Source organism: Phoca vitulina, unplaced genomic scaffold (assembly GCF_004348235.1).
Source record: "Phoca vitulina isolate PV1807 unplaced genomic scaffold, GSC_HSeal_1.0 scaffold10, whole genome shotgun sequence".
Classification (NCBI taxonomy): Eukaryota; Metazoa; Chordata; class Mammalia; order Carnivora; family Phocidae; genus Phoca; species Phoca vitulina.
In genome coordinates, this window is record NW_022589713.1 from 2,063,639 (window position 1) to 2,088,824 (window position 25,186).

At 38.2% G+C, this 25,186-nt stretch overlaps 1 protein-coding gene across 1 annotated transcript in view; it reads left to right on the forward strand.

The window, feature by feature from the left end:
- VEPH1 (ventricular zone expressed PH domain containing 1) overlaps positions 1–25,186 on the forward strand; it is a 222,112-nt gene that overhangs the window by 165,486 nt on the left and 31,440 nt on the right. Inside the window, exons 10-11 of the mRNA XM_032408363.1 lie at positions 7,648–7,787; positions 10,625–10,759. Of these exons, the coding sequence (XP_032264254.1) occupies positions 7,648–7,787; positions 10,625–10,759 (275 nt within the window). The remainder of the gene's footprint in view (positions 1–7,647; positions 7,788–10,624; positions 10,760–25,186) is intronic.

Genomic DNA, 25,186 nt, shown 5'->3' on the forward strand with positions numbered 1-25,186 from the left:
GGGGGGGATGAGTTAGCCCAGTGATGGGTATTAGGGAGGGCATGTACTGCATGGAACACTGGGTGTTATATGAAAACAATGAATCATGGATCACTACTCAAAAACTAATGATGTATGGTGACAAACATAACATAATTAAATTAAATTAAATTAAACTAAAAAAAAGAAATAATAACTTTATTACCAGTTCAGTTTCATTACCTATAATCAGTCTGTGAGATTTTCTATTTCTTCCTGCTTCAGTTTTGGAAGATTATATGTTTCTAGAAATTTATCCATTTGTAGGCTGTCTAGTTTGTTGGCATATAATTTTTCATAATATTCTCTTATAATCCTTTGTATTTCTGTGGTGTCTGTTGTTACTTCTCCCCTTTCATTTCTGCATCAATTGAGAGGACCCTATGGTTCTTCTCCCTCCTCTTATTAATGTGTTCTATCATATTGATTGATTTGCGAATGTTGAACTACCCTTGCATCCCGGGGATAAATCCCACTTGGTCATGGTGGATGATCCTTTTAATGTATTGTTGAATCCTATTAGCTAGGATTTTGAGAATTTTGGAATCCATATTCATCAGGAATATCGGTCTGAAATTCTCCTTTTTGATGGGGTCTTTGACTGGTTTGGGGATTAAGATAACGCTGGCCTCATAGAATGAGTCTGGAAGCTTTCCTTCTGTTTCTATTTTTTGAAACAGCTTCAGGAGGATAGGTATTATTTCTTCTTTGAATGTTTGGTAGAATTCCCCAGGGAATCCACCAGGCCCTGGACTCTTGTTTTTTGGAGGATCACTGCTTCAATCTCGTTACTGGTTATTGGCCTATTCAGGTTGTCAGTTTCTTCCTGTTTCAGTCTTGGGAGTTTATAGGTTTCCCGGAAGGCATCCATTTCTTCCACATTGCTCAATTTATTGGCATATAGTTGTTGATAATAATTTCTAATAATTGTTTCTATTTCCTTGGTGTTAGTCGTGATCTCTCCCCTTTCATTCATAATTTTATTAATTTGAGTCCTTTCTCTTTTCTTTTGGATAAGTCTGGCCAGTGGTTTATCAATCTTATTAATTCTTTCAAAGAACCAGCTTCTAGTTTCATTGATCCAATCTACCATGTTTCTGGTTTCTAATTCATTGATCTCTGCTCTGATCTTAATTATTTCTCTTCTAATGCATGGCTTAGGCATCATTTGTTGCTTTTTCTCTAGTTCTTTAAGGTGTAAAGTTAGTTGGTGAATTCGGGATTTTTCTATTTTTTTGAGTGAGGCTTGGATGGCTATGTATTTCTCCCTTAGGACCCCCTTTGCAGTATCCCATAGGTTTTGGACCGATGTGTTTTCATTTTCATTGGTTTCCATGAATTATTTAAGTTCTTCTTTGATTTTCTGGTTGACCCAAACATTCTTGAGCAGAGTGGTCTTTAGCTTCCAAGTGTTTGAATTTCTTCCAAATTTTTTCTTGTGATTGAGTTCCAGTTTTAAAGCATTATGGTCTGAGAATATGCAGGGAATAATCTCAATCTTTTGGTATTGGTTGAGACCTGATTTGTGACTCAGTATGTGGTCTATTCTGGAGAAAGTTCCATGTGTGCTCGAGAAGAATGAGTATCCTGTTGTTTTAGGGTGGAATATTCTGTATATTATCTGTGAGGTCCATCTGGTCCAGTGTGTCATTCAAAGCTCTTGTTTCTTTGTTGATTTTCTGCTTAGATGAACTGTCTATTGCTGAGAGTGGAGTATTGAGGTCTCCTACAATTAACGTATTGTTATCAATATGACTCTTTATTTTGGTTAACAGTTGGCCAATGTAGATGGCTTCTCCCATGTTGGGGGCGTAGTTATTTACAATTGTTAGATCTTCTTGTTGGAGAGACCCTTTAAGAATGATATAGTGTCCTTCTGTGTCTCTAACTACAGTCTTTAGCTTAAAATCTAATTTGTCTGATATAAGAATTGCTACCCCAGCTTTCTTTTGAGGTCCGTTGGCATGGAAGATGGATCTTCCTCCCTTCACTTTCAGTCTGGATGTATCGTTAGTTTCAAAATGGGTCTCTTGTAGACAGCATATGGATGGGTCCTGTGTTTTTATCCAATCTGCAACCCTGTGCCATTTTATGGGAGCATTTAGGCTATTCACGTTGAGAGTGATTATTGAAAGATACGAATTTATTGTCATCATGTTGCCTGTGAAGACCTTGTTTTTATAGATTGTCTCTGTAAATTTCTGTTCTATATCACTCTTGGGGTCTTTCTCCTTTTATAGAACCCCTCTTAATATTTCTTGCAGGGCCGGCTTAGTGGTCACATATTCTTTCAGTTTCTGCCGGTCTTGGAAGCTCTTCCTCTCTCCATCCATTCTAAATGACAGCCTTGCTGGATAAAGTATTATTGGCTGCATGTTTTTCTCATTTAGTACCCTGAATATGTCTTGCCAGCCCTTTCTGGCTTGCCAGGTCTCTGTGGATAGGTCTGATGTTATTCTAATGTTCCTCCCTCTGTACATAAGGAATCTCTTCCCCCTAACTGCCCTTAAGATGGTTTCCTGGTTCTAAGATTTGTGCGTTTTACTATTACATGCCAGGGTGTTGGCCTGTTTTCCTTGATCTTGGGAGGGGTCCTCTCTGCCTCTAGGACACGAAAGTTTGTTTAGTTCCCCAGATAGGGAAGTTCTCAGCTACAATTTGCTCAAATATATCTTCTAGTCCTCTCTCTCTCACCACCCCCTCAGGGATCCCAATTATCCTGAGATTGGATCATTTCATGGTGTCACTTATTTCTCTGATTCTATTTTCATGGATTTTGAGTTGTTTTTCCCTGGCCTCCACTTTTTCCTTCTTTTCTATTAATTTGCCTTCTAGATCACTAATTCATTCTTCTGCCTCGCTTAGCCCAGCTGTTAGATTATCTAGATTAGATTGGATCTCATTGATAGCATTTTTAAATTCTTCCAATTCAACTTTCATTTCTGCCCTTAAAGACTTTATGTTGTCGTTAATTGAGTTCTCCATTCTAGCTATTGTCTTCACAATTGCTACCCTGAATTTCATCTCTGACTTCTTGGTTATATCTGTATCCATTTGTAAATCTGTGGCAGAAGTCACAGTCTCTGAGTCTTTCCTATTTGGGGGGTTCCTCCTTCTAGTCACTCTGTTGACAGGTGGTTGCAGGAATGTACAGAATCCAAATTATTGACCACAACGCAAGCAAGATGCACCTGTTCTATAGGGACCTTAGGGTTCCTGGCCTCTTGTTTTCCCAGCCTGTCTTCTGGGGGAGGGGCCTGCCGCACTGTTACTCAGGCAACCCTGTTTGGGCAGAGTTGCCCTGCCTCCTGTCGGGGGGATGGGCTCAGTGAAAACTGGTTTTGGGGGGCTTTTGTTCTCTGGTGGCTTTCCCTGGCGGATTTCTGCATCTCTTCGGAGAGTCAGAGCAGAAGAGATCATTTCCAACCCTCTGCCTCAGAGCAGAGAGGTCACAGTCTGTTCTTCAGTGAGCTTTCCAGGCCACACTATCTCCATTTCTGTCTATAAACTGCAGCATCCTGGGTTGTGTGCCCTTCAGCAGGGCTCCCAGTCCTCACCTCCAGGTCCAGGCACAGGGGCACGTCTCTGCCCTTTGTGCTTCTAAAACCGCCAGCCATCCCCAGTTCACAAGCACAGCCCCACCACTCCGGGTTTCAGTCCAGGGGCTGCCCTAAAGTCCTTTCCTTGTCGCTACCGGTCTGCGAGTCTGTGCCCCGTCCCCAGCACGGGAGGCTGTCACTCACTGGTGGTGCAGGATCACCACAGCTCCCTCCCCCTGCCGTTTATCCTCTGATATCTGCCCTCAGAATCACGGATCCCCGCTTCATACCTCAAAACCAACCACCTGCGATATTCTGTTTGTAGAGATCCAGATCTATCTTCTTACATCTCAGGCTGATTTTATGGGTGTTCAGAGTGGTCTGGTAGATATCCAGCTCAATTCCGGGGACCAGTTGGAATAGGTTCCCCTACTCTTCTGCCATCTTTTCCCCTCAGTTATTATTTCTTGACATAAGTTTCCTACACCTCTCTCTCAGTTCTTCAGGGACCCCCTACAATAGGAATGTTTGTTGGCTTGACATTGTCTAATAGATCCCTCCTTAATCCTCATTTCTAAAAATTCTTTTCTCTTTTTGCTGTTCAGCTTGTGTGCTATTCCCCTGTCTTCCAGATTGCTGATACATTCTTCTGCATCTTCTAATCTACTGTTGATTCCCTCTAGTGTGTTTTTTGTTTCAGTTATTGTATTCGTCAATTCTGATTGGTTCTTTTTAATATTTTCTATCTCTTTATTGAAGGTCTCACTTGAGTTCTCCCATTCTTTTCTCTAGCCCAGTGAGTATTTTTGAGATCATTACTTTAAATTCTTTATCAAGCCTATTGCTTATCAGTGAGTTCAGGGTCTTCTTATGTTGCCATCTTGAACTGCAACCTATTCCTGTATTTTGTATCACACCTTTAAATCTACCCATGTGTGTGATGTATATATTTTGGATATTTCAACTTATAATATAATTATATTATACAATTATTGATGTTCATGTTAACTTCAGTGTTTATAAAGACCACAACAAATCCTTTGATTTTTACAAAGATAGACTGTAATCTACCAAAAGAAAGAAATAATCAGACTTGGTGGAATAGGCAAAGCATTCTATATTTAGCAAAGCATGACCTTCAACATTTACTCTATAAAAATAAATAACCCTTTGGACATCAATTGTATAAGCAAAAAATATCATAATGACCCAGATACACTTACCTTACCACCTGGAATTACCTTAAACTTCATGCCTTATATGTTTTTTTCTGGATATTCCATACACTTAAAATGCTTTTCTCCTCCCAACTTTTTCTAAGTTCAAGACTGTGGTTATCTTTCAAAGTGACCTCAAATATTTCCTCTTCCATGAAGATTTTCCTTGTTTCCCAATTAAAATAGCTGCTCATTTCTCTGAGCAGTCAGAATTGTATGTTCCTCCATTATCCCACGGACTTAAAACAATTTATGTTTTGTTTATAGATGTCTCTCCCATTTGGCTGTAAGCTTCTTAAGAGCAGGGTCAACATCCTGGCCCTTCTTGCTCTCCACATAGTGTTTGACATTCATTCATTCATCCAACAACCATTTATGCATGCCTACCATTCAATACCACAGAGTGAACATGAGGAAGAGAATTGCAGAGAAAAATCAGCAATTAAATGTTAATGTTGTAGGGAAAATTTTCCAAGTTAGGAAAGCTCTGAAAAAAATGAGGAAAAAATATTGCTACAGATCAGGTTATAGAAAGCATTAACAGAAGATATCACAGAACTGGTTTATTTTTATAGCTAGCATATATGCTTCTAAGTTAAAGGCCTCTGTTTTCTACTGCTTTGCCCATTTTGTGTGATCTGGGACCTCTGTGGGTTGTGTATAGAAAACTGGTAGACTCGGGGTGAGTAAAATAAATCTAATCAATGTTCATTTGCAAAAGAAAACATGAATGAGTACTGAGAATATTTAAGGAAAAGAAAAAGACAAAAACTTTTTTCATGGCAGAGGCCTGAAGTCCAACTTGTGACTGTCAACCTACTGCATAGCTTCTTAGAAAAGAACTTGTTTTCTTTTGAACCCTTCTATTAAAGCAAAACATACTGCTGTCTCAGAGTATACATCACAGCTAGCTTTATTTCAAATACTGTTTGTGTGTGTGTGTCATTATGAAATACTTGGTTTCCTGTTTCTCTAGTATTGATTAACTTAAATCCAATTTTCCAGAACATCTGTACCAAAAAAGGATTTTTAGTTACCATTTCAAGTAATTTCTGATAGGGCAATTTTAAGCCAATACTGTGCTCAATTCTATACATTGAGATCTTTCTTTCTCAATGCAGGGCCTCCTGGTCTTTTCCACTGAACTTTCGTCATTCTTCACATCTCATAATCCATTCACCCACAGAATACAGAAATGATTTCTGATTTTATACAAGGATATTGAATGCTCAACCCCATTTTTTTTAATTCCCCAAAACAGTTAACTTCACAAAAACATCCTCTTCCATACCGGTGTTTCAGAATCACAGATAGTTGTTAATTGTTAAGATTTCTGTATATATTTCTAAACTGATGAGTGTCTTTATTTTATTTTCAATGCATTCTCCTCTAATGTGTCATCGGTCACTCTTCCTTAATTTTTCTAAGCTCTTCCTGAAAAGCCTGTTATTCCTTCACACCTGAGTCCCTATAGTGCACAGATAGGCCTCCCGAATTCTCTAAGGAACCCAGGGCACTCTCTTAGGTGGGAACTGACTGCTACCTTATTAGGGTCGCCATCAACTTTATTAATAAACTGTAACCCATATTTCCATTTTTAAAAGTAGTCCATACTAAAACCTATTAATATTCAAAATATTTCATTTAAAGTATCAGCTTAATTCTTTTTTTTATTAAAATATCAGCTTAATTCTGAAAGAATAAATACCCCATGCATTATCAATATGACAGATCTAAAAATTCCCAGTATGGTAGAGCCTAAAGCATCTTAATGTGGCATCAGCTCAGCTGAGTTCAAATCCTGGCTCTGCCACAGATTGGATAGACTTGAGGAGTTTTTCTAGACCCCTGAGCATCATTCATTTGTCCAGATGCTCTCTTGAGCATCTCTTGTATATGCCACATGGCAGAGTCATGGTGGTGAACAAGGCATTCATAGTGGTTCGCTAAGCTGACCCCCTAATGCAGTAAGTTTCCTCATTTTTTTTTTAAAGATTTTATTTATTTATTTCACAGAGAGAGAGGGAACACAAGCAGGGGGAGTGGGAGAGGGAGAAGCAGGCATCCCCCCCGAGCAGGGGGCCTGATGTGGGGCTCGATCCCGGGACCCTGGGATCATGACCTGAGCCGAAGGCAGATGCTTAACGACTGAGCCACCCAGGCGCCCCGTCCTCATTTTTAAGATAGAAATAATAACACCCATCTTGTAGGGTGTAAAAATTAAATGGCTCCTCCTACTTACGGCTTCTTGCCACTTCTGCTCCATGCCGCCACCACCACCCTCCCCCACTTTCTTATCCCTAAAAAATGATCTCATTAAGTTTCCCTGTTTTGAACCTCTTCAATATATAAGATAAACTTTTCAAACCACACCAGGCCAGTTCATAGGAAGTCACACCACTGGCAGAGTTATTCTGGAGGCTGTCTTTGTGGCCCCTGCACAACCAAGAGAACAATGTTACTGGTTCATGGCACGCTATCCACTGCCCAGAAGATGCCTGGGTTGCCTCCATGCATTTGCTTATCCTTCCCACACTATCATTTCAAAGTGCCCAATCAGATAGTAATAACACTGCATCTCCCTTTCTATTGATGAGAGGTTTTCTTTCTTCCAGGTGAGTTCCTTGGAGATTCCTAATGCATTATTAATGAAAACAAGGGAAAGATTGATAGAAAGAATATAACTTGTTGAAGAAATCTTTAGTTAAATCTACATTCCATGAAATGGATACACTCCCAAATACACAGTTATTTGGAGTTATTCATTTGCAGACTGAAACTGAAGAACGTATTTCTAGAGGTGTTTCTATGTTGAAGTATAAAGTACAACTCTGGAAGAATCTATGTGTAATGCTATGTATATTCATTTCTAGATTCTGTTAGAAGTTGCGTAGCAAAGTTGTTCTTTACCTGCTCCCTGAAGGGTCATTACTGCCTCTACAGTAAATCCAGTTTTATTCTCATCAGCCAAGAACCTCAGCCGTGGATCCAGATCATGTTCCTCTTTCAGCAGGTGTGTATATGCATGTTTGTCATGGCTCCTTAGTGAGTTGGTGGGTTATGAGTTTATAATCACTTTTACTGAATTCTTTGATTAGAGTTCATATGTAAATAACAGCAATGCATACACATTTCACTAATAATTTTTAACATGGGTTTTCTATATTTTAGGGTAGTTTCTTTATGAAAGACCTTGGATTAGTATTAAGGAGGCCAAACTTAGTAATATCTTGAATGTCCTTAGCTTTAAAGAAAAAGAAGAGAATGTTCTTCTCTTAAAAAAAAAAAAAGAAAAGAAAATATTTTTTTGTTAAATGACAACAAAAACAGCTTATTTGGAGGAATAGCTTTCCTTATGTAGGGCTTGTCTTTATTTCTCTACAGCCTTCCAATCTCCAATTAATTTTAGTGTCAACATATCCTTTTTGACATCATTAAAATACTGGAATGCCATTTTTTCCCATAGAATTTATGTATATAGGTAAAGTTACATAAAGAGGAACTTTCAACTTAATGAACAACTTGATGCAAAGATTTTAGCATCAGCAGGGAGTCTTGAATATTTGGAAATACTTATCTTGAATGCATTAAACTTTCATATAAAAGTTGAATATAGATTATAAAATGTTAGTAATAGGAGGAATATCAGACATCATTTTTACAGATAAGTAAATTAAAGGAAGAATACAGACCACCTGCCCCCTCATTCAGTTGTCTTTTCCTAGTAGCACATGTGTTAAAAAATGAAATGGGGGGTTTCAGAAAGAAGCAGAGAGGGCTGAGGCAGAAAAAACAGATTATGAATGTTATAAAATGAATGTTATAAAATAGGTAAAAATTAGGCCAAGTGATAGTATAGTTTGTTTCTATTAATGAAATATTTCTATAAGAGCCCCTACCAACCAGACAATTACATTCTTTATAAAGAAAAGGTAAGCTTATTAAGAAAAGATGCATTTTAATGCTGAATAGATCATAATCATAAAATGGAGCTATAGTAATTAAGAAAAGAGACTGCTTAGATATACCTTAGGAAAACCATCTTTTCCTATAGGAAGTCTTTTTAAGAACACTTAATAATATCTCATAAAGAACAACTCACATTTTGATGTGAATCAAATTGTGAGTATAAAAACCAGCATTGTTTTTTTTTCCTTTTCTTGAAATGACCTTATTTTTCTTCTACTTTACTTGTTTTTCAAATAGTTTCCATCAGTGAGTTTGTATTTGGTTTCCTCATTGGCTTTGTTCTTTACTTGTCAGTTTTCTGAAAATAAACCAAAAAACTTGATTTATTTTTGTCCCTTCAGTCATATTTTATTGACTTAGTCTGATTCTTTGTTTTTCTCTTTAAGCAAAATCACCCAAAAGCATCTGTTTATGATGCTTTTCTTCTTTGTTCATTTTACTATGTTTCCTTTCTTTTTCTACACCCTTGATATTGTGTAGTCTGGGTGAATCCTGACTTTGGGGTCAAGAAAAATCAAATCTTTGACTTGATCATTACAAACCTAGTACTAGCCTTGTATGCTGGGTCAGACTCTTTGCTTTAAGAAGGCAAAGTTAACACATTCATGGAATTCAAATAACACAAAGTTAACTGTCAACACATTCATGGAATTCTCAAATTCACAGATTCCAGTCTAACTGGTCCTCTTTGAAATGGTGATTAGTTAAATCCGGTCCTGTTCTTCTTTAAGTGAAAAATCATATGCTGTATAAGTTTCTGATAATAATCAAGAAATTCCCAGATATGTCCACATTATGGGTGGTATAATCAATCTATCTGTTACTGGCTTTTAGTCTTTTTAATCTGTGGACCACTTACTTGGGGTATAAGATCCTCCACGTTTCCCCACTCAGCATAAGAAACAGTTTATCTTGATGATGATAATAACTAGATTTTTCTGGAAAAAAGTTATTAGTTTTCATTTACTAAATAGTTACTTTATACACACAGACCACCTAAATTCTCATAAACTAATGCTTGGACAGTCATTGACACAAAAAATAAAATTTTGTAAGCCAATATTATTATTTTATCATAACTCACACATAAAGGATAATATGTATGGTATTATATGTATGTAAATAATATTTGATGCCCTATATTATGGCCTATGTTTTTATAAAATTGTTCCCTTGAATTAAAATACTTCTCATTTTATAGATATCATGTCACAATGTTTAAATGACTATTAAACCCATTATGGATTAGTAAATATATAAACACAATTTAAATCTTCTTGAATGAAATACATGTAAATGTGATTTTCTTTACATGAATAATCTTTTTATCCAAAACTAGAGTATTAGCTCTGGGAATAGTCACCTCTTATACATTTTAGGATTAAAAGTGTTTTTGTTTCCCCACCATCCGTTCACACTGTTAATATTTCAGTTGTTGAATAGTGTACTCTTAGTTATTTAATTTCTAGCCTTCATCATCTACTCTGCATAAACAGACTTGATATTTATACTCTAGTTTTAATTATATACCATAATTCTCAGATCTTTGAACAAATAAATATGAATATTTATATTAACCACTTTCCAATTAAGTACCATGCTTGGGAAATGATCGAGGTAAACATTACATTACAAAGGTTAGGCATATTTAGAGATCAATATCAACTGGCTTGAAATCCTATTCCATAATTTTACTTTTCTATTAAAAAAATGAGAAGCCTAAAGTATATCATATGTTTGATCTTCAAGATAGATTTCTTTGTTGTTTTATTTAAATTTAAACCTGGTTGAATTTCAACCCAAATAGTACCTTGTAGTTGATCAAACAATATTGTTAGGACAAGAGATAATGTTATGGTTTTCTCATTATTGCCCTTTCAGAGCCTGTTTCCTGAGCCCCTATCCATACAAAGTCATTCTGTGCAATTTCTCAGAGCTCTGTGGGATAAGACCCAGGCAGAGGGTGCTCACAGCTTTGAAACAGCCATGATGGAGTCCACATTTCCACAGCAGAAGGTAAGTGTTTCTTTCCTTGGGGATGTTATTTTAAACCAATATTCAAGATTATCTTGAAACAGTTTGCCTTTTTCTTAACAGTTCAGTTTTTTTCTTCCTTCCTTTACCTCCTTTCATCATGATTTTGATGTGGTAATCATTGAAAAGACAGTAATATTGGTAGATAGGATTATTGCTTGTTATGACTATTAAATTAATATTTGTTAAATGGAACACAGGGTGCCAGATGGTGAGTCCCGGTTCAACAAAACATCACAAGAGAAATTGAAATAGAGAAATTTATTACTCACAGGTCCTGGAGGAAGTACACAGCACACCTCTAGGGGCTACAGGGGGAGGTCAAAGCAAGGTGCAGGCAGAGAGAGAGGCAGGACCTGGGACACACGCCTTTATTGCAGCTGTGGGTGGAGGGCTTTGGGAAGTTCCCAGGCTAAGGCCAGATCGGTCAATTCAAACCAAAAAGAGCAGTTTTCTGTAAGCCTTGCCAGAATCTATCTAAAGGGCACACCAGGAGAAGGACCTCAGAAAGAGAGGAAACTGTTGATCACAAAAGGTATTAGAGGTGTCATATCAGGAGTGTGTGTTTGCTTGTGACGCTGCAGGGTGCTATCTAGGGCATGAGTGTGCACGAGGGGATTAGTGTCAGTTTAAGGCCTCTGCAGCCCACTTGGCCAAACAAAATGGATGCCAAGGCAATACTACTATGGAGTAGCTTAACCAAATTCTCAACAGTGCTGTTTGAGGCTCACGGACTGACATAACACAGCCCACTCAGAGACACACAAAAACTACACACATGGTGTGTAATAGAAAACGTTTTACAAAAGCAGACCATGGACTCTAGGATTGAAAGGGAAAAAGCATCAAGAAATTGGGCTGCAGTTCCTTGGTGCCTTTCATTTCTTCCTTCCATACTTCCCTTCATCCCTTTGTCCTCTGCAATTGCCACAAAGTAAAAAAATGAAAATAAGGTGGGCAGAAGAGAGGGAGCATGGTCAGGGTGAGAAAGAGCTCTATTGAGACAGGCAAGTATGACTTGAAACACAGCATTTTAGGGGTGTGGAAATAGGGGCAACACTCTCAGGACATAATTGAGACCTCCTGAGCAGACAGTAAATTGGGAAAGGACCAGAATATGGAACTGCACCCATTCACCAAATAGAGTGAAACTGGAAGTGTATCTACACTGACATGATGAGATTTGCATGAGAAAAGTCATAGGCCTGGGTATGGAGGAAACAATTCAAGTAAACCTGGCTGGAGATAGGAAGTCTACTTAGGAAGTATTACTAGAATCAGGTAGGAAATGAAGGTCTGAACTGAAGTTGGAAGTTGTAGGGAGAGGATGGATTCAAGAGCTATTAAAGAAGTAGAACGCACAGGACTTGGTTCTTGATAAAGAAAATGGAAGAATCAAGGATAACTCCAGGTGCATCATATGGATGAGTGGATGATGGCACCCTTCTGAAAAAGAGACCACAAAGGGAGCTGAGGTGGAGGAAGAAGATAAAGCATTCTTGTTTATGTATTTTGAGTCTGAGTTATCTGTGTAGATAACCAGGTGGTGATGGTGGCTGAAATGCCTGTGTGGACCTCAGGAAGAAGGCCATTATTGGAGACATGGATTTAGAAGTCATAAGGTAACACTTGATGTCATGGCAACAGATCGGATCACTCAGGGAGAATATGTATAATGAGAATAGAGAATGGTTATTGATCTCTCCTTAGTAAATATAACCAGCTTCTCTAAGCTCTTCCCATACTCAAAGATTCTGATTATTCTTATTTTGCCTTCAAGAAAGCCCAGTAATAATTATTGGATGCTTACTGGGCAAGCCAGAGGTTCTGAGAGTAATGATCATGGTCTCTGTCCCTGTTTTACTATTAGAAGGGGAACAAGTATACCAATATTAAATAAATTCAAAGTACAGACAAGCAGCAAATTAATCATTATATGGTGAAACAACTCAATACCTCTTAAGTGTGAAAGGATTGGGTTAGCCCGGTGTTGGGTATTAAGGAGGGCACATACTGCACGGAGCGCTGGGTGTTATACGAAAACAATGGATCGTGGATCACCACATCAAAAGCTAATGATGTATTGTATGGTGACTAACATAACATAATAAAATAAGATCAAAAAAGAAAGAAAGAAAGAAAGGATTGTAAGAAGGATGACAAATGGGTCTGATTAATCGGAAATTTATTTAGAATGGTCTGAAGATGCATCCAACTATTGCATCACTATTTTTTGGCTTTGGTTTAAGAATTAGACTTGCAGTATTAAGAATAAAGGAAATGCCATGATTGCATCAATGTAAAGTAGAATGGATTTTTTTTTTGCATATTTCATTCAAATTTTAAGCTGTTGCACCATGATTAAAGACAATGCCTCAAATTCTTATAAATTTTTCATGTGAACTGTATTTTAACTACAGGCAACTAGTAAATTAACACTTGGAAGGCTGCTTCAGGTCCTGAGAGATTTTTTTTTTTTAATTGGCAAACCGGTTTTGTGCATGCTCACAAATATACTTCTTCATATTTCTTCTATTTTATATCAATAAATATTCCTCTAGGGAAAAATTAACTGCAAATCAAAATGGTTTTGAAATCTTTAGTTTTGTAATTTTATTTATTCATAAGTAATAAAAAAAAACCTCTCTGATATCTGGAATGTCCATTATGTAGCAAAGTTATCTGCCCAGGTATTTCTCAATCAAATTGATTTTCTTCTGTTTTTTTATGAAGTGTTCTGCCCACTAAATTCAAAATAGCTGTGAGAATAATCCAAAGTCTGCTTTATTTTCCCCACATATGCCAGTATGCACATACACCAGCAATTTGAAAGTGATGTACATGTGTGTATCTGTTGCTGGAAATGAGTTAACACTGCAGCCAAGTGGATTCACGTACACCAAAAAGGAATAAACTCCTAAGAAAATGCCTGAGTCTCTAGAATGTAATGCTCTGGAAGGTTTGTTGTTGTGATTGCCTTTTAACAGAGTCTTGGAATTTTAGAACTGAAAATCAACAGTAAGGTAGCTATTAAATTGCCACCCGCTTGGGGGCAGAAGTTACACCCTGTTTATCATTGCATTTGCAGGGTCACAGGGTGCCTGGCATACACTGGACTCTCAATAAATAATGGGTACCAACTGAATAAATAAGTGAATCCTGTCATTGTCCAGATATTAAAATTAGAAGAAAAGGGACCTGTTGAAAGTCACACGGCTAGTCAATGGCAGCAGTAGAACGTGAGCACATGACATGGTGTCATCACAGCTGTCATGGATGTTTCTTGTTCCTCTCTACTCTGGGCACATAAGAAGGTTACAGTTCCCTGCCTCTTGAAGTAAGGCTTGGCCATGTGACTTGCTTCATCCAATGAAATATGAGAAAGGGTACATGTCCCTCCAGGCAGAAGCTTTTAAAAACAACTATGTGATTCTCTGTTTTCCCTCTCGTCACCTACCATAGTGACTGTAGAAACAAATGTTGATATTAAGTTGCCAGCACATGGGCACAGAATTCTGAGCCACCTCACAGAGGACTGGTGCTCTGGAGAGCCACCCAGACCCACTACACACTTCCCATGAAGAAGAAACAATCTTTTGTTTTGTTAAAAACTAAGGTTTTGGTGTGATTAACATAACATAATAAAATAAAAATATTTAAAGAAATAAAATAAAATAAAATAAAAAAGAAACAACACAACATGCCGAAGAACGCCCCCCCCCCCAAAAAAAACCCAAAAAACTAAGGTTTTGTTATTACAGCAGCATAACCTACCTATCTTGACTCCTCCACCTACCAGAGTAGGTAAGCATGGCTCTGCAGCCAGACTTCCTGGGTTTAAAACGTGGCTCTGCCACTTTCCAGTTCTGAAGGCTTTGGCTCTGAACTCCAGTTTCTTTGTCTATACAATGGCCATAATATCTGTTCCTACCTCATAGAGCTGTTTGAGGATGGAATAAGTTAATACATAGTGTATTATAACATACAAAAATCTCCTGCCCTAAACAAAGTTTAAGACAAATTTTTCTTTATAACCTTAAGAAGAACAATCTGGCAATAGCTGGTGGTATGATAAATTCCTGTACCCTATTATCTTGCGATTCCATTTCTAGGTAAAACTCTCACATACCTGAACCAGGAGACAAGCACAGATGTCAACTGAATATTATTTACACCAAAACATCAGGAGCAGTGCAAATGTTCATCAGTAGAGAAATGAAGAAAATGTTGTGGTATAATCATGCTACACAGACAGTGAAAGTGAATTAATTAGACCTATATGTAATAACATGGAGTCAGTCTTGAAAACAGGATATTAAGTTTTAATAAGCAAGTTGCAAAAGTATAACAAATAGTATGGTAACTTACATAAATTTTTATAACACTCTAAGCAGTATTATGAATGCTTATGGGTACATATACCTGTGGTAAATTTACAATACCATATTTGGAATCACACCAAAATTCCTGATAGGCTTGCCTCTGGATAACAAAGAAGTGGGTAAAGGAGAGAGGGAAATGTTACTGGAAAGGGAAATAAGGAGATCTCAATTTCATCTGTAACTTTGTTTTTTAAAAAATCAGAAGCAGGGATGCCTGCGTGGCACAGTCAGTTAAGCATCCCACTCTTGGTTTCGGCTCCGATCGTGATCTCAGAATGGTGAGATCGAGTCCCACGTCGGGCTCAGTGCTCAACATGGAGTCTGCTTGAGATTCTCTCTCCTTCTCCCTCAGCCCCTCATGCTTGTGCTCTCTCTCTCTCTCTCTAAAATAAATAAATAAATCTTTTAAAAAATCAAAAGCAAAATATCAGTATTTATTAATATGGTGAGCACATAGGTATTTGTTACATTATCCTTTGTATATGCTTTTCTTTCTTTTAAAAAAATTAATTAAACCTGTAAGTAATGTCTAAGAGTAGAGTGTTGATAGGTTCGACTATATAAAAATATAAAGCTTATAAAAAACAAAACCTGTCATGCACAATAACTTAAAATGAAAATATGTGTAATAATTATGAAAGACAAAGCTTAATATCCTCAAGATACCATAAGTTCATGCTAATCAATCATCAATGGGCCAAGGACATGAGCAAATAACTCAAAGGAAACTCAGTTCAAAAAAAGTATTCTGCTTCATTAATAGTCAAAGATGTAACAGTTGAAATTAAAATAACATTAACATTACCCTTTTTAATCCATTTTTAGAAAGATAATAATCAGTTCTGGCTACAGCAAGGGAGTTTAGACACATTCACACATTTTTAGTTGGAGTGTAAATTATTTCAACACTTCTAAAAAACAATTTAGCAATGCAGGTCAAGAGTCTTAAAAATGTTCATACCCTTTAACACAGTGATTCCATTTCTAGGAATCTATTCTAAAGAAATAATCTGAAATGTGTACAAAACTTAAGATATGCACACCAAAAAATATTGTGGAGTTATTTATAACTAGCCTAAATGTCTCAAGATGGGAGAATGAAAGTATACACATATATACTTTCCATCCATATGGAAGAATATTAAGAAAACATGCAAAATCATGTTTATAAGAAATGTTTAGTGACATGAAACAATGCTATGTCAAATGCCACATTGCAAGATACAAAATTATTTATATCAAGAGGATTATTTGGAGGATTCCATTAAAGCAACCAAATGGAGATATACTGAAATGTTAGCAATGGTTAGTTCTGGTTGATGGAATTAGCATTTTTGAAATTTTCTGTTAGAAGTATGGTTTCTTTTATAATCAAGGAATAACAGTTACAGAAGTACTACTTTCAGTTACATTGCTTTATGTAAGTACATGTAAATGAGCAGTTTACTTAAAGAGAAATCCATTTTAAGTTCATCGATTTTCATTATAAAATAAAGATTTTAGAAAAAGGGCAGAAAATTCATTAATTTACTTAGGAAATGAGGAGGATGGACTCTGGGAGCAACTAGAGATACCATTAATAATTTCATTACAGTGCATGTGCGGCCCAGCCCTTCAGAGGGAGTGGCGCTCTGATTATCAGAGGAACAGACAGTTGACAAAGTTGATCTGGGATTGCTAAAGGACTGGAATTTGAGAGAGAAATCTCCTTTATTGACACACATGTTCCAGTTCCCAAAGCATGGAGAAATTCCATATGCCATAGAAATGAAGTCTCAAAACTGCCCATTATGGAAACAAAAAAAAAATTAAATTTACTACTGAAATAAAATGTATCCCATCTGGCTAACATTTGGAGATTTGTTTTCAGTTCACATTGCTACAAACACACTTGACAGTTCCCAGGGTAATTGGCTGTAGTGTCAAAGCATAAATAAAACTGAAGCACCAATTCTGGGTATAACGAAAAGGAGATCTTCTGATGCTCCCTGAGACTTAAATTTAATGTATTGAGTTGCAGTGTTAATATGGTGCTCCAGTAAATAAATGCCTAAGTAAGGAATGGGCTATTATATATAAGCTGTAACTATCCACATTCTTTTTTTTTTAATTTAATTTAATTTTATTATGTTATGTTAGTCACCATACAGTACATCATTGGTTTGTTTTTTTTTATTTTTTTAATTTTATTATGCTATGTAATCACCATACATTACATCATTAGTTTTTGATGTAGTGTTCCATGATTCATTGTTTCATATAACACCCAGGGAAATTCAAATCAAAACCACACTGAGATACCACCTTACACAGTTAGAATGGCAAAAATTGACAAGGCAAGAAACAACAAATGTTGGAGAGGTTGTGGAGAAAGGGGAACCTTCTTACACTGTTGATGGGAAAGCAAGTTGGTACAGCCACTTTGGAAAACTATCCACATTCTTAAGAGAAATTTAAGTCTATATGTGTGATGTAAGTGACAAGTGATGTAGGTCAGCCTCCAGGGAGAGCAGGGTGAATCACGGTGTTGGAGAGAGATTAGTTTTGTTGAGCCCTCCCTTTCAGAGCAAGCTAGGTGAGAATGGGGTAAATGGGAATCGGTTTGTTGATTTCAAAAGCCTAGATTAGGGTGGGGACTTTCAGGCTGCAAGCTGAGAACCAGGAAAATCTGATTGACACTATCAAAGAAGCGAAGGTGAGGTCAAGAAATAAAAAGAAGGTCTGAATAAAATCTAGTGATTAAGAGAGAAACTCCATGAGAATATCATTCATAGTAGGAAACTGAAGGCAAGGGGGTTGAGAGGGCAGATTGAGGGTGGAATGTAGATGCAAATGTCTGGGACAACCCTGGCTCAGAGAGAGAGCTGGCTGGGAGAAGGATAGACATTAAGATAGAGTCTGGGCTTTTAAATGAAAGAGGGACAGGGCTTCATGTAAGGAGGATGACATGAGCAGTAACATGGAGGAAACAACAACAAAAAATCACAGTGAAGTCCCGATGAATGGAACTGTAAGTTCATTCATTAAGTTACAAATACTTTTTGCTAATGCCTGCTTTATGCCAAGCTCTGTGCGGAGACCAAACATAAATAATCATGCTCTGCCCCAAGGAGACAAGCAATCTGCAAGTAAAGAAATGCACAATGCCACACTGAAAGATACTATAAAAAAATAAAATGCCTAGAGGAAGAGATGAAGAACAGCAGTGTTTGTTGGGTGGTCAGGACCTTCTCTGACCTGGTGTCAGATGAGTTTTCCTGGCAAAGAGAATAATTTGCACAAAGGCCTTGAGACCATATAACAAAAACAAAAATAACAGATAATTAAAAAAAAAAAGAAAGGAAGGAAGAATGAGAAGAGAAAGACAAAACCTTGGTGCATTAGAGCATTCTCCTCCAAATTTAAATCACACATCCCATCAGAAAAAAATTTGAGCAAGCACCGTCCATGTTTATATTTATTTACTTATAAATAATATACATGTATTATTACACTCATCATTTTTTTTTTAAAGATTTTATTTATTTATTTGACAGAGAGAGAGACAGCGAGAGAGGGAACACAAGCAGGGGGAGCGGGAGAGGGAGAAGCAGGCTTCCCGCCGAGCAGGGAGCCCGATGTGGGTCTCAATCCCAGGACCCTGGGATCATGACCTGAGCCAAAGGCAGACGCTTAACTGACTGAGCCACCCAGGTGCCCCTCATCATTTTTATTATAAAAATATTCAAAAATAAAAACCTTAAGGATGGGATGAAAAGTAAACAAAAAGTGAGAGTTCTAATATTTTCTTCCTCCTACAACACTGGGCATGCCCATCCCAGGAATGAACTCTCTCCCCTTCCGCATTGTTCCAAGAAGTAGAAGAATCAGGGTGGAGCCCAGTGAACGAAAGGGAGAGTTGGTCTGGGGTAATTTACCTCTGCCTTTTAAGCCATGGCAAGGAACTTAGATTTTCTTGCTGTCTATGGGAGGTCACTGAAGAGTTCTGAGCAGCAGACATTATTACCCAGCCTATTTTGAAACGATAGCTCAGTACACTATGTGGAGGCTAGATTAGAAAGGGGCAAAAGTGGAATCGGAAAGACCATGAAGACTATTGCTCACCCAGATGAGAGAAGAAGGTAGTTTGAGTTGGAATGGTCCTGGTAGGGATAGAAATGAATGACACATTCAATATAAATTTTGGAGGTAAAAGGGACATAGCAAGCTAATGGGAGAGTATAAGGGTGAGGGAGACTTTTGAATATCTTAAATTTAAAATGTCTGTGAGATGTCCCAGTGTAATTGTCTAGTAGGCAAATTTGTGGTTTAGGCCACAGATGAGGGCACTCTCGGCACAGAGGTGGTGAAAACCATGGGAAGATTAAAGCAATCTGAGAAGACAGTCTAGAGAGTCAAAGGACCCAGTACAGGATTGAGTCCAGAGAGCAGCCAGAAGACAAAAGGAACCCAGAAAGTATAAAAGTCACGCGTCTCAAGGGAGTCCAAGAAAGAGAGAGAATGGAAGTGAATGGGATTTGGCAGCCAGGTCAAGGCAGCAAAGTACAGAAAAGTGCCCATCCGGTTGGGCAACATGGAAAAGGCAGTTTTAGTGGTGTTTTAAAGGCGAGGTTCAAAATGGAGTAGGCGAAGAAATGAGGAGAGAATGAGGAAGGAGACAGCATCTGTAGAGAGCTGTTGGAGAGGTTGGTGCTGAATGGGTTCGTCATGGAGGAAGTATGGAGATGCTTTAGAATGGGAGCCCCCAGCGCATGTTTGCAAGTGTTAGGATGACACAACAGAGAGGGTGAGGATGGTGAACAGATGAGAAAAAGCGATTGCACACAGACCCAGATCAAGAAGTAGAGTTGATGGGGGGAAAGATGAATGAGTTCTGTTTCATGGCTTTTCATCTTTTCAGTGAAGTAAGAGGTGAGGCCATCAGCTGAAAGTGTGATGGGGTGGGGGGAGGGATGGAATGTAGGAGGTTTGAGGAAAGAAAGTCTAAAATGAAATTCTTAGACAAAGGAACTATGTACTTACTAGAGAAATATAGCAGGACTGTCAGGCAATGAGAAATATCCATTTGAGATCCAAGATAACAGACTTAAAGCGGAAATATGATTTTCTCCAGTAGTGATCAGCTGTTTAGGTGTTATAATGGAATTCATCCAAGCTTGAGCTTTTGTCTTTTGGTTGGGTGGTAATTAAATGGTGAAATAGGTCAAGGTAGGGGAGATCTGTGTTTGAGAAGGTAGAGGGTCAAGGTGCAGACCAAAAGAAAAGACTTGAAAGACCAAAAGAAAACATAGGAAACCCAATTTGAGAATCAGAAAGATAGTCTTTAGAGCCCAGGAAGAAAAAGTTATTTTCTGAATGAAGAAGAGGATGGATTTGTGTTGAGCTTCTCTTCACAAGAACCCTCAGCTTCTCCTCTCAGCCCCAACCCATGCTCTACTACTCACCTTGGAAACAAGGACACAAGCTCATTGATCACGCTGCTGACCAAGGCTAAAGCAGACAGCCGGTGGCCACCAGGCAAGATGAGGCCGGCCGTGACTGTGGCCGAGGGTGTACCCTGCTGCGTGTGTGAGATTTGCGATGCTACGGAGTGCCAGAGAGTGTTAGCTTCAGCACAAGATGAACTTTTATCATAGATATGTGCTATCAGTGGACCCGCACTCCCCCACATTATAGTTCATCAGGGATTAATGTGATTAACATAAGAGGACAGGCTCCAAGGTGAAAAGAGTCCTTGAGAACAGGCACGTCCTCTGGAGACTTGTACAAGCAGGACTTTTATTGGTGCCGTAGGACCAGAGAGTTTGGAAGTCCAGCCAGATTCTCAACTTTGCCTCCCTAAATACTGTCTCTACCTTCCTTCAGATTCTTTTTCCCCCCTTAACAGCTATACATTATAACAATCTGGAGGACCCCTCATTTAAACAATTCCATACACACAACTCATACTAAGTGATTGCACGTGACTTTACAAACACAATGAACCTAAGTGACGGATTCACTGTTTAAAAACTAGAAAATTGTTATCCTTACACTTGGCTAATTAATACACACTATTAGTATCTCCCTAACAACCAGCCACACATATTATACTTATGCTGTACATAAACTTTTTTTAAAGAAATTAAAATTGGCAGAAGAAATATTTTCTCAGTTTAGTTTAAAACTGGGTTGATCACGTGTATTGTATTTCCTTCGTTTTTCACAAGCCAGACTGTCCTATAATGAAGCATGTCAATTTTACTACTGTAGTGAACATTCCTTCACAGTCAGCCAGATGTTCTGCATCAGTCAAGGAAATTAAAAAAAAAAACACACACTTTAGAAAATAGTTAACAAAATAACTCTATTCCTGGGGGAACAGAGGTACATAGCTCCTCCGAAATGTCTATTCCAATCCAATAGTGGTTTGGGTTCTTTTCTGAAATGATCAGTGCATGAGTAAAATAGTATACTTTTTCCCCTCAGTGCTATCAGGGATATTGTGTGAATGCCTACAAACCCTGGGCACTAAACTATTAGAATAAATAGTACTTTATTTCTTTTTTTAAAAAGATTTTATTTTTATTTATTTATCAGAGAGAGAGAGAGCGCAAGCAAGGGGAGCAGCAGGCAGAGGGAGAAGCAGGCTCCCCACTGATCAGGGAGCCAGATTCGGGGCTCGATCCCAGGACTCCGGGATCATGACCTGAGCCAAAGGCAGATGCTTAATGGACTGAGCCACCCAGGCGTCCCTAAATAGCACTTTATTTCAAGCAAAGTGGAAGTGTGGTAGTTAGAAGGTCAGGCTCTGGGTTTGAATGCTGACCAGCACTTATTGGCTCTTTGATTTAAGTCCTCTGTGCTTCCTCTTCCTTGCCTGTAAAGTGCAGGAAACACTTCACAAGGATGTTGGGAGATGTAGAACACATAATACATGTAAAATCCTTGGACCAGCAATTGGCACACCGTTAAGAGCTCAGTCAATGGTAACTAGTATCATTTTATTGTACTTCCTCTGCAAGACCCTTTCAACAAAATGAATGACAAAGGTGTCATCTTTTGAGAATGAGATTGATTTCCACAATAGCCAAAAAAACTTATGTAGGCCAAGGTCTATTATAAAAGGAGACGATTCAAACTGAATCATAGTTAAAAACCGGGTTTCACTAAAGTGAAACATTTTCATATGTGGCTCATGAATATACTCTACAAGACAGTTCTGGGAGAGACTTCTAAAAATGTTTTGAGCAGAGATTGTGTCACTAAAGTGTGAGTTGTCATCCAAGTTTAACACTCATTTCAAATATAGATTCTGGCTTTTTTAATCTAAAAAATCATAGCAATTTAGACATTTCAATACTAGACATATCAAGAAAGAGCACAGTCAGTGGCACTATTCGCTTTTTTTTGAAGATCCTGTATGTTGCATGTAGATTAGCAGACTTTTGATTCTGGGGACACATTACCAAATTACCCTCTTTCCTTTAGGGATTATGGAGTAACCTTTATTTTTTTTTTTTAATTCAGTATACAAACATTTCCTAAAGTTTACTTATTTTCAATACATTATTGCATTGTTCTACTATCTTCATTACAATTTGGGGTTCCTATTGAAGACCATTCTGAGAGGAAGGGGCCTTTTTAAAAAATCTTTTGCTAAATACGGTCAACAGAATCATCTGATGCCTCATTCCAGGGTCTGATACTTCCTTCTGTAGTCTCCCTTGTAACCAACCCAAATTGTTCATGCTGAGTGTAAGCCCCTTTCTTCATGATCTTTTACCAGAGTTGATGGGAAGCATTAGAACACCAGACTCTAGGGCTGCAGAGTAGTTCCCAGACCTTAGCACATGCGAGAGTCCCAGGAGACCTTGTTTAAATGCACATTCCTGGGACCTCTGTGGATTTTGCAAATGGTAATCTTGGGGGTGGGCCTGTGACTCCAACACAGGATCCAGGTGATGGTGAGGCAGGAGGTCCCACTGAGTACTCATGGAAATACCGAAAGAGAGGCAAAGGCAACTGGAATCCACTTGACTTTACTTGAGTCACATCTCTACCACCAACACATTCTGGGAATCTAGGCAAGTTGGTTAACCTCACTGAAACTTAACTTCTTCATCTGTAAACTAGGAACAGATCCACCTGCCTGACAGTGTTGCTAGGAAGGCGGTACGAGCTGATTCATTTTGTCAAACACCCGGAAGAGCCGCTGGTGCAGTGAGTGCCCCATAAACAGCAACTATAAAACCATTGCTTCATAAACTTTGAGGCTGTGGTGAAATCACCTGTTTAGTTTTCTCTTTCTGAGATTTGTAATAATTTAGATATCTTTATGGCCCTGCTCTGATTTTTTTCCATTTTCACCTACTTCGTAAGAACTGAATGCTATGGCCTGTGTCTGATCAGGGCCCAGGCACCTCATTAAAGGCCTATATATGTGTCTAATCATTCCCTAAATGGGCACACCTCATTGCACCCTTTAATTTCAGCATCTTGATAGCGTGTTCCACTTGCCCACCTTGGTACTTCCCATCCCCTCACCAATGTCCCTTTTGTTTTTTTTGCTCTTCCTTTCAGTGCTCACATCTTCTTATGCCCATTTCTTTATTCACAGTAGTAAATCCTTCCTTTTATGCTTGTCATGATTCCTTCCTTTCTGTATAGCTCATTACATCCCTCCATCTGTGAACCTCATTCTGCCATCCCATTTTTATCTCGTTACATCCTCATCGTGCACATATTATTAGCTCCTCCATTCATGCGCAGCACTGCATTCTTTCTCTCTGCTTCTTATCACGACCTGCCCTTTCCACCCTTCCCATTTAATGCTTCCATTTATAAATCACATTACATCCCCCCCAAATGCTTTTATCATTACAGCCATCCATTTATGCATCTCATTACACTATTGCCCATGCACATTTCTATGTGCATTTCTATTTGTACATCTCATTATGGCCCCATCAAACATGCACATGGCATTACTTCCCTTTCAAGTGTTCGCGTTGCATTACATCCTTCTGTGTTTGCATCTTATTATGTCCAATATTCCGAGGTTTGACAACAAACTAACAAAGATAAGTATGTTACTTGCTTTTAGAAAACAAAATCTGTTTCTCAGGCACCTAACATCAGTGCTTCTTAAACAAGTCATTCATTTTGGAAAGATTTACATATTTATCTAGCTAAGAGACCCAAAACCCTATATTTTATGTGCAAAAAAACTTATCTCGTTTTGTTCAACTCATCATCGTTATCACTACTTTGTATTATTTCTCTACAGTGTACAAAGTGGTGCAATTATCCATGAATTTATTTGCGGTGGCAAGTCTCTGCAGGAGACAGCTTAGGGATCACAGTCATTTTACAGATTGAGAAGCACATTGAAAGCACCAAGAAATTAAGTTATTTCCCAAGAACTGCTAGTGAATGGCAGTGGCAGGGCTCAAACTCTCATCTTCTGGTCCCAAAACCTACTTCCTTTCTGCCATACCGCTCTCCAGCAACACAAAACAAAACAAAACACACCCTTATTTCTAAGTATCACTTGCAGTCATTTAAGCCATTCCATAACACTTCCCTAGGACAAAAGTTGGGGTTGGCATGCTTTATGTTTGCTTTGTTTTGTTAACAAACCAATGTAATATCAACACTTTGAAATCAGACACTTTGCATTTCCTGTTTATCTCTTTATCTCTGTGTTCGAAGAGCTAGATTAAAAGAAACTTTCATGTGGAGCCTCTCCCCCAACAAGAATACATGCACGTAGAATAAAATGCAAAGATCAGGAGAAAGAGACGGTCCTTTACTGATCTTCAACACCAAGGCCAGCCTCACAAAGGCAAAATAATAGGGACTTCCCTATAAGGGAATTGAGGGGTACCAAGGAAGACCCCCCACCCTGGCCATATGCAGAACCTTTCTTCCTCACAGACCCTAACCCTGGCCAGTCTCTGCTTCATTGAGCTGTGTCCTCTGCCTCACTTTTACTTTTTATTAAACTATGAAATAGCTCATAGATTCAGAAAAGTGCCGAAAGATA